Source organism: Scophthalmus maximus, chromosome 1 (genome assembly GCF_022379125.1).
Source record: "Scophthalmus maximus strain ysfricsl-2021 chromosome 1, ASM2237912v1, whole genome shotgun sequence".
NCBI classification, from domain to species: domain Eukaryota; kingdom Metazoa; phylum Chordata; class Actinopteri; order Pleuronectiformes; family Scophthalmidae; genus Scophthalmus; species Scophthalmus maximus.
Genome location: NC_061515.1, coordinates 3,371,560 through 3,388,819, shown reverse-complemented (window position 1 = coordinate 3,388,819; position 17,260 = coordinate 3,371,560). Strand labels below are relative to the sequence as shown.

The window sequence follows — 17,260 nt, the reverse complement described above, 5'->3', positions numbered from 1 at the left end:
TCAGATGCTAAAGCCAGTTGAAGTCGTTGCCGCCGCCGCACGAGAGAGAGGGGACAGTCGCCTCCTCTCAGATTATAATAGAAGTATTACGTAACATAAATCGTGCCCGTGGCATGAGAATAAGTCACGCTGGCATGACGTCCTTAAAGAGACCAACAACCAGGAGCTGTGTTCCCCTCTTCTGATGCAGCAGGTGATAAAAGATGAGTTAGTTCACTTTGTAGACCTTATTACTGATGGTGTATTAATATGTACAGGTATGTTATACGGCGACATGGGTAAACGTTGAAACACACATTTCACTGTTGAGCAGCCGCAGCATTGTCTTTAGTCACACTGAACACAACACACTGATGCTGTGACGCGCGCTCCTTAGAACCGCGGGGGCGCGCGTGTGCGCCAAACTTGCCGTCGCCATGGCTGCAGTTGGGACTTGGCCGTTAAGCCGAGCACCTGGTGGTGTGACAGGCGGGGAGGAGGGATTTGATCGTCCTCAGGCTGGATAACCGGCTGCAGCTGCTGCAGCAAATCCTCCTTTTTGCTCTGAGTCGACGTCGTCGTCGTCTCGCACCGTCCACCCTCTCGGCATGATCGACCCCCGACTCGCTCGCAGCACAGCGGGTGGTGGTGGTGGTGGTGGGCTGCCTCGGCACCATGAGCGTCCTCTCGCACTTCAGAAGTTTCTCCAGAGTAAGTAGACCCCCACTCTCCTCCATCACTGTCTACCCTGTCTGATTCAACCAGCCCCTCACAGGTGATCTGCTTACTTCCCTTGAACCAACTTAGAAAACTTCTTTATTTTATTTAGGGGTCGACCGATATGGCTTTTTTAAGTGCCGATACCGATTATTACTAATGTAAGAAGCCGATAACCGATATTTTGACACTTAACAAAAGCACTTTGTTGAAATGCCTCAAAGCTTATGTTTAATTCACAGAACCTTTCAACATGACCGTAACCAAAGAAAAGTGCAGGGAGATTATCAGCAGCATTATTATCAAGTTGAACAAACAAACATGGACGGGACGTCGACAAAGTCCGGAGAGTCGTGACTGCGGCTGCATTAGAGCCAAAGTTGCACATTTTAGAATGAAATTATCAAATTGCATACCGATAACCATAAAAATGTTGAATATCGGCTCCGATAATCGGTCGACCCCTAGTTTTATCAAACAAAAAAAAGGAGAAAGTGTTCTCTTGTGCATAGTTTTAAATTTAGCACATGCTTATGTGTTGAAATATGTTTTTTCACAATGGTGCATCACAAAAATATTATTTAATCTCTAAGAAGTCAGTTTCCACAGACAGTTTGATTTGTTATATGAAAATTAGATTGTGTGTGTGTGTGTGTGTGTGTGTGTGTGTGTGTGTGTGTGTGTGTGTGTGTGTGTGTGTGTGTGTGTGTGTGTGTGTGTGTGTGTGTGTGTGAGAGTGAGAGAGAGAGAGATGCGGGTGTCAGGGGGCTCGTCGGGGCGGGGTGACTCCACTGGAGGAGACAATAGGCCCGCCTCGTCAAGCTGCCAGACTGCAACACATCCGTACCGGAAGTTGATCGTCTTAAAAAATAAGAAAGCACTAAGCTGTTATTCCATGGCATTGTTTTTCTTCAGACCGTCCCAGCTTGCAATTACCTTAATCAACAGGGCTATTGTTAAAATCTATGAATGAAGAAGTAAAGTTTGAAAAAATTAAATTTAAATGAAGAAAATATTTTTGTAATCAAGTAGAACAATGTGTTATTTATCCCAAACTTTGTGGAAGAGCTTGTTTGAGCCTGTTAGAAGAAGTCACTCACATCTACAAGCCATTTGACTGAAGCCAACTCCGAACATGATTGACATTTAGAGCTGAAAACGTCTGTCGATGAATCAATCACTCAACTGATAACCATTATGAAAACTGATTCATCCGTTGACTCGTACACTATTATAGCAGCTTCTGAAAATGCGATGGTCTGATGTTCTCGCTCAGATAAGTTACGATGAGTACTTTTCACTTTTTTCTGGCAGTTTTATTTAAGGAAAATAATCTTCAGTTTTAGTGATGCTGAAAACAGTCCATGTCCCAATAGCTTAGGACACTTAAAATTAAAATAAGATAAGATATGCCTTTGTTCGTCCCACAATGGGGAAATTTGGACATTACAGCAGCAAAGTGGACAGAAGAATGTAGGAAGACATTTAAAAAAGCAATAGGTATGTACAAAATATAACAGAAAATATTAAAAAGATATTTAAATACCATTTGCAGAGCAGTAGCAATGGTTACACATGGAGAACAAATATAAATATTGCACTTATTTTTACAACTGATGTATTTATGTTACCGACAGTTACATCAGGTAGTTAATAGACTAATAGTTTTAAACAGTAGAATGATGAACGTGAGAAGAAATCTTACAGAACATTAAGACAACTCGTGCAAAACAACGACACAGCGCAACCGGGGGGCTGCTCTTTTATTTTGAAACGCGCGACCGGAAGAGGAGCAGTTGTGTCGCCGTTATCTCGACAAGCCGCAGAGGGAAAGTGAAGCGGCCGCCGAGCATCATTCTGCCGGACGGTCGGCGTCGAAGTGTCCGCGCCTGTCTGTCTCGCGGAGGGGGGAACACTGCTCGTGGCCTCGCCGTCGTCATGCCGTAGACGAGCCGCCGGTCCGTGTCCGATGACGCCCGACGGGCAGCGCAGCTGCAGGGAGGACGCGGCGCGGCTGTAACCGGGGCGACGGGAGGATGCACTGGGCCGCTGGCTTCGCCTCCTCCTCGCGGCCGTGTGTGGTGGAGCTCGGGCGGAACCACAGCCTCGTGCCCCTCGGGCTGTGCGCCGCCGAGCAGCCGCAGTCCTTGTATGGCTACATCATCGCCTTCCCCCTGCAGGACTACGGCGGCATCATGTCGGTGCTGGGCTCGGACTCCTGGTGGAAGAAGACCCTGTACATCACCGGCGGGGCCCTGCTGGCCGCCGCCGCCTACCTCCTGCACGAGCTGCTCGCCATCAGGTAGGGACCCTGCCACACAGCACCCCCCCCCCCCCCCCATCCCTCCATCACCGTCAGCTCTTTCTTCCAATTAAGCCTCTCAACCGGATTTGATTACCTAAGCACACCTGACGAGCTGCCACTCAACACCATGGATGGATATGAGAAGTGCGTCCATCTGAGGGGGGGGGGGGGGGGGGTCGCTTCTCCTCAGTTCTCGCGGTGGTGTCAGTGTTCACTGTTTTCACTTTTTCGTCCCGCCGAGGCCGCGACGGTGCAGGTGGAGAGCAATCAATAATAATACTTACATAATTAAATAATGAGTCACGCGTCCGCTCTTGTGCCATGGAGGCGCCGTGCGCACCTGAGCGCGTAACGAGGGGCCGACCTTTAATGGACCTGGATGGATACACAACAACAACTGCTGCTGCTCATAAATAATAATTTAAAAAAAGCAGGATGAATGAGATTTGATCCCCCACGATGTAAAGATAAAAAAGTGATTATCTCCAGTCAGGTCTATTATTAGCGTGGGGCCGGGGGGTTGTTTTGGGCCGTGCCGGGACGGGACGGTCAGAGCCGGGGGATGAAACACATCCTGTCACAGTGGCCTGGTGGCGGCTCCTGCCCCCCCCCCGTGATAATCTGAGGATCCCTCCCAGTTGCATCTCGTGCGGAAGCTTCTGCTGCTGCTGGATCACGTGGCCGCAGCCTGCCGGCATCATCTGTTCGTGCCATGTGATGCGCACTGTTGTTGCATGGCACTGCAGCTTCTTCTTTTTTTATATTCTCCGTGTCCCTCTCTCTCTCTCTCCATATGAGGGATCCTCGATGTTCCGGAGGGGCTGGGCCCTCAGCACCACAGTTTTTTTTTTTTTTTAAATGGACAGAGGCACAAAAAGGGGGGAGGGGGGGGCAGGATGCAGGAGGCATCTGGATTTTGTTTTCAGCACCATTGTGACTGTAGACAGCGACCTGGAAAACACAACCAATACATTTCATGAGACGTTGGCCAGTATGTAGTGTATGTATGTATATGTATATGTATATGGTACAGTAGCAGTCGTCAACGTGGAAGTTAAATCTTTGTCGCCATCATGAGAAAAACAACAAACCGCCACTGTAAACAAAACCAAACTACCAAGTTTACTGCTTCAATTTCAGTTTTATGATTTTAGATGAAGGAGAAGAAATACAAAGCATAAACCCTCTTGTTCTCCATAAATGAAGAAATGTTTCATGTTTAGTTTTTTTACACGGGCTGCGCGGGAGCAAATGTACAGTATATTCATTTTTGCTCCCCAAAAAAATGTATTCACAAAAGTTTCATGTGTCATTTTCCCTCATGTCATCAGTGCAAAATCATCTTTGTAAATAAGTCTGGTAAAAAATTTAGGAAAAGTTTAGAAATATCCAGCTCATAACACAATATCAATTGTCTTTTTTACAGTAAAAGTAGCAGATTAAAAGAAAGCAGCAGTCAATCTGATGCATGATGGGTCTGATATCCAATTCATCCCTGAACAAAAGTGTTTTGCGACCAAGATCATTCTGTAGTTTTATATATTTTAAACATAATTATTGTACAGCACACAGACTAGAAAATTGACATGACACAGATGCTAAACAGAGCACATCTGTCTTCCTGGAAAATTATATTAATTCCGCTTTGTCCCCCTTCCCCCTTCTTCCTCTGAGCTGCATAAATAACATCTTGTGAGGGGAAAAAACACAGGTTTGACTTAGACATGGGTCAAACTGTATTTCTCCTTATCTCAGCGTACAGGACGGGTGTTAATAGTACAGGAGCACAGTGACAGCCCTCAACACATACAGTACTGTATATGTGAATATTTTCCTGATCGCAGCAGAGACGACATGATCTGCGTCAGTGGAACACACAGTGTGACTGTGTCATTGGAGTGTGTGTGTGTGTGTGTGTGTGTGTGTGTGTGTGTGTGTGTGTGTGTGTGTGTGTGTGTGTGTGTGTGTGTGTGTGTGTGTGTGTGTGTGTGTGTGTGTGTGTGTGTGTGTGTGTGTGTGTGTGTGTGTGTGTGTGTGTGTGTGTGTGTGTGTGTCGGCTTAGGAGAAGCGTGATGACTCATTTTGTCAATAATGTCAATTCCGGCAGAAGCTCTTGTTACCACTCAGCTGAGTGGGGATAGTGATACAGTAAATCAGTATCATCAGTCGTCAGACCCTCATGTACACATCGTAAATGTTTAGATAGTTCAGCCTTTCTCATTTCGAAGGACAAGCTACACAAACACACACACACACACACACACGTGTAGTATGTCAGATAGTTTTGCCTCCCTATGTCACTGGTGAATGTTAATCAAATAATTCATCTAGGGCTTCAACTAACGATTATTTTCACAATCGATTCACTCACTTGTTTGGTTCATAAAATGTCATAAAACTCCAAGATGAAGTTTTGTTTTGTCCACACACCAAATATAGTTAGTTTACTGTCACAGAGGAGCAAAGAAACCTGAAAAGATTCACAACGAAGAAGATGAAATCAGAGAATTTTGACTTTTTTTTTTCATAAAAACTATTTGAACTGATTAATCAATTATCAATATAGTTGGATATTAATTTAGTAAATCGATTACTAATCGATGAATTGATTAACAGTTCCAGCCCTGAATTCATCGGTTCTGTGGTGAAATCACTTTCGCGCCATCAAATATGTATTGTGAAATTGAACGTACCAGTAAATGTTGGCAAACTAATTAAATACAAAACCCTGTTTTCTTTTTCCTTCTACATCCGCCACTGTGTGAATTGATCTGTTATTTTAGTTTGTGAAGCGAGCAATAGACGTAGTCCGTTACGCCCTGAGTGTGTTTAAGTTCTTCTCCCTCTGTGCTCCGATGTGCAGGAAGGAGCAGGAGCTGGACTCTAAAGACGCCATCATCCTCCACCAGTTCTCCAGGCCGAAGAACGGCGTGCCCAGCCTCTCGCCCTTCTGCCTCAAAATAGAGACGTACCTGCGCATGGTGGATCTGCCCTACCAGGTGATGTATCGTGTGAAATAAAATAAAGAAAGAAACTACAGAAGTCATGTGGTGTTTCTGCAGAGATGCTCAGTTTGTTTTTGTTTTTTTTAACAGCTTGATTGCGACTGTGACGTCTTAACCTGAAATATTTGTTCGGGGTGAAACTTGTAGTCTGTTGTATGAAGTTGGCTCTCGCCCAATTATTATTTTAAGCAGCAAAGCCTGCTGCCAGAAATGTGGAAAAAAAAATTCAAAACTGGTTTCCTCCAGCGGACCAGTGGATATTTCACGATGTACCATAATGTAAGAAGTTCATTGCAGTTCATACTTTATTGCTTGTCTGGACGTTTACAGTATTGTACCTATGTAGAAACATTTTTTTACAACATAGAGTCGACTCGTGACTCCTCATCTCAAGTCGCATTGACTTGCACTTCAATCAAGGAGCAATTTCTCCATCTCAGTTCTTTATGGGAGCTTGAAGACGTCAAAGTAAAGTTAATTCACTGCAGACAGATAAATTACCGTAGAACAACTAAGGAGCGTGAAAGGAATTCTCCAGCTGGGCGACTTGAGAGAAGCCTGACCGTTATTATATTCCTTAAACACTGGCTCCTACAATTCCCATAATGCAAATCAATAGCATCTTATGTTCGACTCTCCCATACACACGCCCCCACCTGCAGTCAGTTAAACAGGCTTTCTGTCATAAATCTCTGGTCTTCAAGGCCAAACTGACACGACCCTGGTGACGTCATCTGGGTCGTTTTAGAGCCAGAAAACATATGACACCACTGTTTCAAAAGGCTGATTTGAGTGTTGATGCGTTGACCCCTTGAATCATCTTGTGACCCTCTTGTGTATCCTGCAACTTGCACTTTGTCTGCACATCCGCCTCCAGTAAACCCCGGCGACACCTCCGTTTGTACGTAAATCATATTCCGTTCATGTTCTCACACGGAGCTGCTTCACTCCGCAGAACTACTTCGACGGGAAGCTGTCGCCGCAGGGCAAGATGCCCTGGATCGAGTACAACCACGTGCAGGCCTCGGGGTCAGAGTTCATCGTGGACTTCCTGGAGGAGCAGCTGGGCGTCAACCTCAACGGGAACCTCACGCCGCAGGAGAGGGCCGTGTCCCGGGCCGTCACCAAAATGGTCGAGGAGCACCTCTACTGGTGAGTGAAAGAAGGAAAAAAATCCATATAATGAGCCACTTCTAGATTCGTTCAAGGCGGAATACAGTGGTTTCCTGTAACAGTTGTGCTTGAGGGCCTGAAATTATAAATTTGCGGACTTGAAAATGTTAACATCAATTTAAATATTCAGATTAGAATACATATTTCAACAGCCTCGATGTGAAACCATAGCAGGAACGACCCTAGTTGGAAAAACAATAAGGTCACAAGGGCTAAAAAGAGAGAGAGAGAGAGATGTTGAATCTGTATCTTTTTGTATTATTTAAACATTATTTATGCAGGTTCACTCTCTCTTCATCATCACTACTGTTTTATCGGCCATGTTCTGCTGCGATGACTCACTCCAGTGCCCGTCGGGTGCTGCTAGGAAATTGTTTGCCACTCCTCCCACACCCAGAGAGTGTTTTCCATTACCTAAAAGCTCTATCCATCTTCCCCTCCACACACACACACACACACACACACACACACACACACACACACACACACACACACACACACACACACACACACACACACACACACACACTGATCTAACTTCGTTTGATCCAGTGTGATGTGGCCTATTCGCCATGAAGATGTGACACTGTGATCTCATCGATTCTCGGGGGTTTGAGAAATGTTGTATTGGGGGGAGAGAAAAAAAAAAAGATGTCAGCTCCCAGCTCCCCCGTCCCCACCGTGTGCCACGTTTAGACCCACACATAGACCTATTGATTGAATAATTTATGTCGGGCAAGGGCGGCGGCAGACAGAGTCTATAGCAGCAGCAATTGACTGTCGGGCCATCGGGCCGTCTGACTGATGCTGCGATAAAAATAAGATAACAGGGAAGTGGAGAACTGCCAGCCGAGGGAAAATGCGCTTCAGGCTATAAGATGTATCCACCGTTTCTTGAATTATTAGCAGGTGGTCAACAAATACAAAATTGTCCTGTAAAAATGTATTATATCATCAATAATAGATCTAAATATCTACTTCCAAAACATGCATCAGGCAAACGCATACATGACGTTGTAAGGCGACAATGTGCAGATTTACATTTACAGCTTGATCCGCCGGCCCCCAAGTGGCCAGAAATTCAATTACTGCTGCGTTGAATTGAAAAGTAATAACAATAACTTTGAAATTCACCAAAAACCTTAATTGGTGCATGTAAATAATCCTTTTAAAAAAAGACGTTTTTTAAGCTAAACTGTTTTCTATTGTGGAGTAAAACACCACTCAGGGAATCCTCACTGTTACTGATTATCATCATAATAGCATTAAAGCGTCGGCAATGATTTACAAAACAAGTTTATTTATTTTCTACCTTCACTGAGTGCCTTGTTAGCCTTGATTTGTATAACATTCTAAGTTTATGGTTATATTTCCATTGAGTAAAGTACAATTCTATAGCCAAATCCAGTGTTACAAGTTCTGTCAATTCATATTCCCATTATTATTTAAAACTTATTTTACATTGTCATTTCATAACATACAGCGAATGCACTGTGTTGCACTTATAATAATATATTCCTCTTTTTCCTAGATAAGTAATGAGAATTCCCTGTTTTGATTTAAATCTTCCAGATGACGTGAGGTAAAATTGTGTATTTTTTTATGTTTCTGCATTTCATCAACATGACTTTCTCTCAGGAGTCTGATACCAATTGTATCCCTGCGGAAAAGCTCTAATCAAACACTTTTAGCTTGACTCCATTTCACATCTTGGAATGCTGAATGTGGCTAAAAGAAGACGAAACCCTTTTCCTCTCGTCAGACTCGTGTTTGTTTGTTTTTTAAATAAATCTGGAAACAAAGGACAGTAGATCCTGTTGGGATATCTGATAACACATCAGGAAAGGAAGTGTGTGTGTGTGTGTGTGTGTGTGTGTGTGTGTGTGTGTGTGTGTGTGTGTGTGTGTGTGTGTGTGTGTGTGTGTGTGTGTGTGTGTGTGTGTGTGTGTGTGTGTGTGTGTGTGTGTGTGTGTGTGTGTGTGTGTGTGTGTGTGTGGGGCCACTGGACGGTCCCCGCCCCTGATGTAATGTAGACCAGATGCTTTAATTCAATTTTCATTGAGCGACCAGTCGTAGTGAGCGATCCCAAAGCAGGAGAGAGAGTGTCTCACATCGTGGCTCATCACATGGTTCATCCACAACCAGCAGAAACACGCCACGAGGCCTCCAGGCCCTCAGACGAGCTGAGGGGGAAGGTCAGGCTGTAAATGTGTCAGGATGAAGCAGCTTAATCTTAATCTTATTTTCGCTTTGTTGCAAATCATCAACAGAGCGAAAAAAATCAGGGATAGTTACTCTTTGAATTATATGTTTTAATTGGTTAAATCCAGGTAGAACGACCGTCCGTCCTCCATTTCCTTTATTAACTGCAGTGCGGTCACAAAGGAGGACGTCTTGATTCTTAGAAGGCTTTGAGTTTGAAGGCGTGTGTGCCCATGAACACCGGCTCTGTCTCGTCTCCCGCTGGCAGACAGGTCTCTGTTTGAAGTCAGGACGGCTCCTGCAGCTGCCCTGGTTTCCGTCTTATGATTTTAAATACGCAACAAGAGGGAATCTGATCTGAATGGCAGTGCAGCGCGGCGGCGACTGGATGTTTCTGCTCGCCGGCTTTGAATCCCAATCTGTAAAATGGAAGTTCCAGGCCATGTGCGCCGTCGTCTTCTCTCCACCTGTTCCCCGCACAAGGCAGCAGCGAAAGACCTCGCGTCTACGTTACAACAAGCCGACAGTTTGAGGGGCTGAATACACGACCTTGTTGTGTCCCGGCGGCGAGCGGAGGAGCAGGATCAGCTGACGAACGTGCAGCGGGGACACACGTGGAGGTTCACTGTGATTGTCAGTATCACGCTGAGAGATTCTCTACACAAGCTCGCTCCTCTTTCTTCACATTTGGAATATGAGGAGTCGTTTTGCGGATGAGATGAATTGCTTTTTGTTGTCATGACCGTACAGCATTTCATCCTTCATCCAGCTGTTGGTGACCTCTTTTGTTCGGATCAAAAGAGCTCCGAGTTAAACTTTATCGTACAACGCTGTTCAGTGGCGTCCGGCTCTTCTATTTGGCGGCGGTACGGAACTTACCTAGAAGGCTGAATCTACTTCGCCTCCTCTACTCTCACATCTCACACTTAAAAATGTGAACGCGGTTGCTTGAGTATTGTAGAACATATGGTATCTATTGTTGTGCATTATTTAGAGTATGTTTAAAATAATGTTGCCCAACAGGACCCGAGTGCAGAGAACAGACAGCGTGTGTGTGTGTGTGCGATATCCCATTTCTTTTGAAGCCGTTGCAGAAGCTGCTGCCAAAATGGAAAAGAGACTGATGAGCTGAATTGTCCACAGACATTCAGCGTCAAACTGAATAAATCATTCTAAAGAGAGCTTAACATGATCTCGAACAAGAAAAGTATACAGCACAGATGAGCTGTTGAGCTCCTCTCTCTGATATTATAAGACCTCTACCTTACTCTGTGAAGGGATCTGAGATAATGGATGTGTTCATTGATGCTGTACTAATGAAATCAAATTGAATGACGTTGACTGTTGAGGCTAATAGAGGGAGTAGAATCTGTCCTCTTCCTTCCTGCTGAGTGTGTAGTATAGAAATAAACCGAGCCTCTACCAGCCCGTTGCAAACTTATTTTCTGTCTCCCCAGAAATTAGAATTTGAGTTGAATGGAGAAGTTGCATGCTCTTGCCTGAATTGAAAAAAACGTGTGTGTGTGTGTGTTTCCAGGACGATAGCCTACTGTCAGTGGGTGGACAACTTGGAGGAAACCCAGAAGCTCCTCGCCATGAGCGGCCCGCTGAGCGACACGCTGAAGTGGCTGCTGAGCCACCTGAACGGCAGCGTGGTGCGCAGGGAGATGTACGGCCACGGCATCGGACGCTTCTCCAGGGAGGAGGTCTACGCCCTGATGGAGAAGGACATGAGGACACTGGCCACACTGCTGGGTAGGAGGGGCAGCCGTGTGTGTGTGTGTGTGTGTGTGTGTGTGTGTGTGTGTGTGTGTGTGTGTGTGTGTGTGTGTGTGTGTGTGTGTGTGATGGATGAGCATCCTCTTTTCCAAAACCCGTGTCATTAAAATATAATCAGATGGAGCTAACTCCATCATCACAACCATGAGTAGTAACCTACTAACTAAAGGATTACTGTAATCTGATAAAATAGTTCCTGGAGCTTTTTTTTATTTGGGATAATAATATGACATGATTACTGTAAATCCCTGGCCATTAGCAGGGATATTTCTATTTATAGACAATATTAAACACAATACAATGTCTCCTTTTTATGGTTAGTTGTGGGTAAATTTGACAAATCTTTGAATATAAAACAATTGTTTTATTTTTGGTCTAGTAAAATCAGAAGTGAATACCTGTGACGGCCTGAAGAAAAGTCTAATCTGTCAATCCTTCGCTGTCCAATTACATCTGTATTCATTTAATGATACCATAATGGTCAGAGGGAAAGTTGCTGGCTACTTATGGAAAGTTATTCTTAAGATTCATTCCAATGTGTGATTTAGGGAAGTATTAAATCAACATTACCTCTTTGATGGCTCTTAAGTTTTTATCAAGATATGGTCAGGAAATAAAAATGAAAACGGGGAAACATCTGGAACTGTGCCATCGTGCGATATGATATCCAGAGGGTTCAAATGGAAAACAAACAGCGGAAAGCTGAATCGATCTGTTTGTGCCTTTTCAACTGACCGCGGTTTGCTTTAAAATGGAAAGTCATTATCCCAGAGTGACGGCACCAGAACTCGCTGCAACCGCGTGGCTTGACTTTTAACGGCCCTCAAGTGCCGGACGAGTGAATATATAATCTTTTGTTTGCGGCAGGTGTTGAAGAAGTACATATATAGGGTCACAAATACTCTATAGAAACCATTGATGTCGGCGGAAAAGGTTTTGTTACTTTTAAAAAGCATGTATTAGTTCTTTCACTACTTTATCTTGCAACTATAATTATGTTTTCAATTCTAATACATCATAGATTGCTTGTGTGAGCATGTAAGCACGCCAGCCCTGTTATTTAGCCCAAACAACTGTCAGACTACCATAGCTGCCAGCAGCCTCATGTTGACGCCTGTCAAAACCGCTCGCTGTCTCTTCTCTGTCCTGCAGGAGATAATAAATACTTCATGGGCTCCAAGATGTCGACGTTGGACGCCACCGTGTTCGGGCATCTGGCACAGGCCATGTGGACTCTGCCCGGGACACGACCCGAACAACTCATCAAAGGTCAGTGGACCTGTCCAAAGTTTTTCCTCCCGCCACTAGGTGGCAGTAAAATTCTACCGCAAAGCTGCTGCTGCCGAGACGGGATTTGATTGTTGCTTTTACAACAACGCCGGGGTCTCTTATCTCTTCGGAGAGCAATATCGGAGTCTGTTATGTCACAGTTGAAGATTCTCTGTTGTCGTTCTGATCATTGGTGAATTCAAAGAGCCTGTAGGAACGGTACAAGAGGTCAGTAAGCATCTGTGTCTGTCCTCGCAGGGGAGCTGATCAACCTGGCCATGTTCTGCGAGCGGATGCGGAGGAGGTTCTGGCCCGAGTGGTTTGTGGACGTGGAGGATCTTTACTACGACGGGGACAGCGAGAGCAGCGGCTCCCCGACGGGCCAGCTGGACTTTGGCCTCTTCTCCAGGACTGACACCCTGGACGACAGCGACGGCGGCAGCCCCTCGGCGGAACACACCCACCCGCACTCCCCCGACTCGGACCACTCGCTGTTCGACTCGGACGTGGGCACGGGCTCCGACAATGACATTCAGCTCAAGGAGGAGATAACGCCGGACCGGGGGGTTTGACCTGAGAGAATGTGCCTGATTGGCTGACAGACAGAGACTGACAGGAGGCCGGAGCGATACGGTTTTGCTCTATAAACCTGACTGAGCTCTCACAGCTGAAGGAACCATCCTCGACCCCGACACATTACAACTCGTTGACGGACAAAACTGGGTATTTTATGCAGAGCGTACAAACTCGACCACATAACGCAACATGCTACTGCACTGTATGGCCCCTCCCCGTAGACGTCAGAGCTGTCCCGCGTGGCAGTTTTTTTTTCTCTTTGCCTTATTTGTCTCTTCCTAAGAAGCAGAAGTTGGTGTGAAAGAAGGGAAACGTCTCACGAAAAGTGCGGCAGAGACGAGAGAGAGAGCGTTGCAGACGGGGAGGACAGGTGGCACCTCACTTGCTACGAAACGATGCAACTAATCACCACTCCGCCACGTGTCTTAACGCACAAAGCCCGTACAGACAGGTGGAGACTGATCGTGTGGCTGAAAGGGAACAGCCGTCGCGTCTCGGTCATATATAAACCGTCCACGTGCTGGAGAAGGAAAACGCCGCCGACACAACCGAGCGCCGGTTCATGCCCCTCCGGATTTATCCTCGCGTCGTCGTGCTGATGCCCCTGTACGTGGGAAGAATCTGTATGGAAAAAAAATAGTTGTGTCGGCCGACTGAATATGAGACAGGAGGAGAGATGAGAGATGCCGGTTTCCATTACTGTCCATCATCCTTATTTCTCTCCACGAATGAGTTATTTGTTTGCACGTTGTTACCGGGTTAGGGTCGTCCTTTATGTCTGTATTGAAGAGCTGTAGTTTCTGACCACTAGATGGCGTCAGCAGCCAGCCCGACGTCTCCTTCATTCTGCAACGTCAAGGTCATTCCACCCCGAGGACCTGCAGCGGATTCAACGCCGACAAATGATTTCTCCTTCAGCCCCTGAACTTTAGTATTGTGCTTCCCATTCGTAGATGACATCGGTGTGTGTGTGTGTGTGTGTGTGTGTGTGTGTGTGTGTGTGTGTGTGTGTGTGTGTGTGTGTGTGTGTGTGTGTGTGTGTGTGTGTGTGTGTGTGTGTGTGTGTGTGTGTGTGTGTGTGTGTGTGTGTGTGTGTGTGCATGCGTGCACACTGTGACTGAGCACAGCAACAAATCAGCCTTAGTGCTCAGACTCGCTCTGCTTCTCGTCTGAATATGATTTCATTTATCAGTGCCACTTTAATGATCCTTCTTCTTTTCTATGAGAACACTTGTGTCAAAATATAGATATTATTTTGTTGACATATTTATTTTTTTCTTCTTATTTCTCTCAAAGAGAGACGTTTACTTTGCACTAGTGGAAAATTTCTTTTCACCCTATTTCAACTGGAAGAAACAGGCTGCTGGGAATGGGAACGTACAGTACACATGTATATCAGTGGTGTGCTGATAACGATTGTCGGGGGGGGGGGGCAGCGCTGCTTGCGTCGGCTGTGTGTGAATGTTACTCAGTGTGTGAATGTTAGCAGAGACGGTCATTATACCAAATCAAACAGAGCTGAGCTTTGCTAAATGAAAAAAGTAAAAAAAAAAAAAAAATGGACCAAAATATGTCGGTGATGTAATGGAAATACTGTCTGATGGCTGTAAAAAAGATTGTGGTGCGTATAGGGTAAATGTGACTTAAAGGTTAAAGGATCAGTTCACCCAAATGACAACAGTATCTCTACAGGTATTGAGTCAAGCTTTTATTTTTTTTGTGCAATAGAGGTGAATGGCATTTCATTAGTGGTGCTCACAGCATTGAATATTGACGCATGAGAGATTCCACACGCCACGTGTCCTGTGAATTACCGTGTCGACAGTTTTCACTGGAAACGAGTTCCGAGGAAAAACTGCTCATGGAGCGAGGCTGTCGTGGAGAAATCAGGTCTGATGGCACGGTGACTACTATCATGTAAATCCTGATCAAATTCATTTGAACAACGCAGCCTGTGGTCTTCAGCCGCGTGACGGAACTGACGCGAGTGCAAAGCTACGCGCGACACTCGGCGTAGTACAGTTTCAAAACCAGCCTGCACCTTCGTCTACCATTTGTTTTTCCCCATCTATGTGGTTTCAGGTCCAAAATGCTTCCACACCGACGTCCCAGATGAGTCACCGCTATTCACTTGGCGCATCTCTGTGGTGTAGCTGTGCAACGGCACGACAGATCCTGGAAGTGAATTTCTCCGAGGGGAGTTTAGTTTTCGACTGCGACATGTTTAATGTTTCATAAAGCTGGAGAAGCAATTTGAGATATTTGGTCAATTCTTTGGTTCATTTTGTTTCCTCAAAAGCCCGCGTCCTGGTTCCCAGTGTGTTTCCATACAGACGTGTTTCTGTTTAATCATTTAAAGCTGCTATGATCTGAATTTTTGATCTTGACAATGCACCAATAATGTGAAATGGTTCATATGTGAACCCACATTCTGCTCCGTTAACCCCTCGGCTCTTTTCGAGGTGTTTTAGCATCTTTAACCTCTTTTGTCTCGGTTGTGCAAGAGCCCACGACTTCCCAGTTTCGGTTTGTTCACGTCGGCTTTGTTTTTTTACAGACGTCGCGTGATCGACCCGACGTACGCTTCCTGCTCAGCATCCAAAAGAGAGAGAGAACAGAGAGCTTACTTTCAACAGGTGGACACACACAAAGACACACGTGCTAACGTTGCTCTGCGTTTGTCACCACATCTACTTTAAAGCTGATGTTTTAAAGCTTAAAATGTTCGTCTTTTTTCTAATGCTGTGAGCATCACAAACAACATTCTATTCACTTGTATTGCGGTGGAGACGGAAATCGTGTAACATCATCTGTAATATCTTAAAACTTGGGACAAAAAAAACCCCCACAACTGTTTGGGGTTATTTGCGCAGCTTCTGTCATTCGGGTGAACAGACCGATTACAATGGAAAAAGCCCAAGTAGGCGAGTTGGCGGCGGAAGACCAGAGAGTGTGAGACTCCAGACGCAACCTTCTTCCATCCTGTCGTCTGCGTCCCGACCCGCCCGGAACCTGGGCCCGCGTATGTCAGTCGCCTCGCCCGGGTCTGGGCACCGTGTACAAGTTGGACTGCTTTAATCGAAGCCATATTGAGACCCGAAGTCTTGTTATGGGGAACATGTCATAGCATCACTGCTGTGGGGTGGGGGGGGGGGGGTTATATAAATATCCTATGTCTGACGACAGAGTGTACCCGTACTGTATGTATAGAGCTGACTGATCACACTACCTGTGGGTGTGTGTGATCAGTCATAGAACCGGGAGCAGCTGGATGGCGTCAATAAAGGAATAGCTGTGTCACATTTTAGACGCGCAATTGTTGCTCATCATTATCACACGGGCCTTGGAGGAGCAGGAGGGACGAGCCGGAGAGCAGGTGGTGGGGGGGAGAGAAGGGGTGAAGAGGTCAGGACTGAGGAGTGGAGGAGGAGGAGGAGGGAGACATGGATGGTTTACTAAAAAGTCTTTAAGACGATTGACGAAATCATGTAGTCCCACTGCTTTCAATACGCACTTTCTTTAAAGTCCACTTTAGGGCTGCAACTCAGGATTTTTTTTCATAATCGATTCATCTGTTGATTATTTTAATTAAATAATTAATCGATTAGTTCTTTGGTCCATAAAATGTCTTAAAATGGGTGTAAAATGACGATCGTGTTAACCCCAAAACCGCCAAGATGATGTTTTGTTTTGTCCACACACACCAAAGATTTTTAGTTTACTGTCATAGAGGAGCAAAGAAACCAGAAAATATTCACATTCAAGAAGATGAAATCAGAGAATTTTGCTTTTTTCTCTCCATAAAAACTACTTGAATTAAGTAATCGGTTACTAATCAAGTAACTGCTGCAGCTCTAGTCCACTTGTCTATAAAGTTTTACATAACGCCTAAATTTACACTCCCAACCCCCCCCCCCCCCCCCCACACACACACACACACACACACACACACACACACACACACTCCATCCCGACCCCACCCAGCAGACCATTGACCTGCAATCTGTTGGTGTATTTAAAAAGAAATTAACAACCCAGCTTATTTTTTATTAATCAACTTTTTAAACTGTTTGCAATATGTCTGCAAAGCGCTTCGGGACGCATCTTTGCCTGAGAGGTGTCATTCAAAAGGAATTATCATTATTATAATTTAAGTTTAAGAGGATGGAGACTGCAGGGTGGGGCGGGTGTAGTGAGAAGAAGTCGACGGGGAGGAGATAAATCAGACAGGAAAAATAGGAGTCGAGGGGCGAGG

The 17,260-nt window shown here is 45.3% G+C and overlaps 1 protein-coding gene across 2 annotated transcripts; it reads left to right on the top strand.

The window, feature by feature from the left end:
• The first annotated feature begins 531 nt into the window (after positions 1-531).
• On the top strand, positions 532-16,312 carry faxcb (failed axon connections homolog, metaxin like GST domain containing b). Of its 2 annotated transcripts, XM_035624663.2 has the most exons (7): positions 532-690; positions 2,877-2,998; positions 5,865-6,000; positions 6,962-7,158; positions 10,919-11,136; positions 12,313-12,429; positions 12,688-16,312. In XM_035624663.2, exons 1-7 carry the CDS (start codon positions 655-657, stop codon positions 12,999-13,001), a joined length of 1,140 nt encoding a protein of 379 aa, XP_035480556.1. In that variant the 5' UTR covers positions 532-654; the 3' UTR covers positions 13,002-16,312. The 2 variants fall into 2 exon arrangements, with proteins under 2 accessions (XP_035480556.1, XP_035480487.1); XM_035624594.2 differs by lacking the exon at positions 532-690 and having other exon boundaries at positions 1,432-2,998.
• The last annotated feature ends 948 nt before the right edge of the window (positions 16,313-17,260 follow it).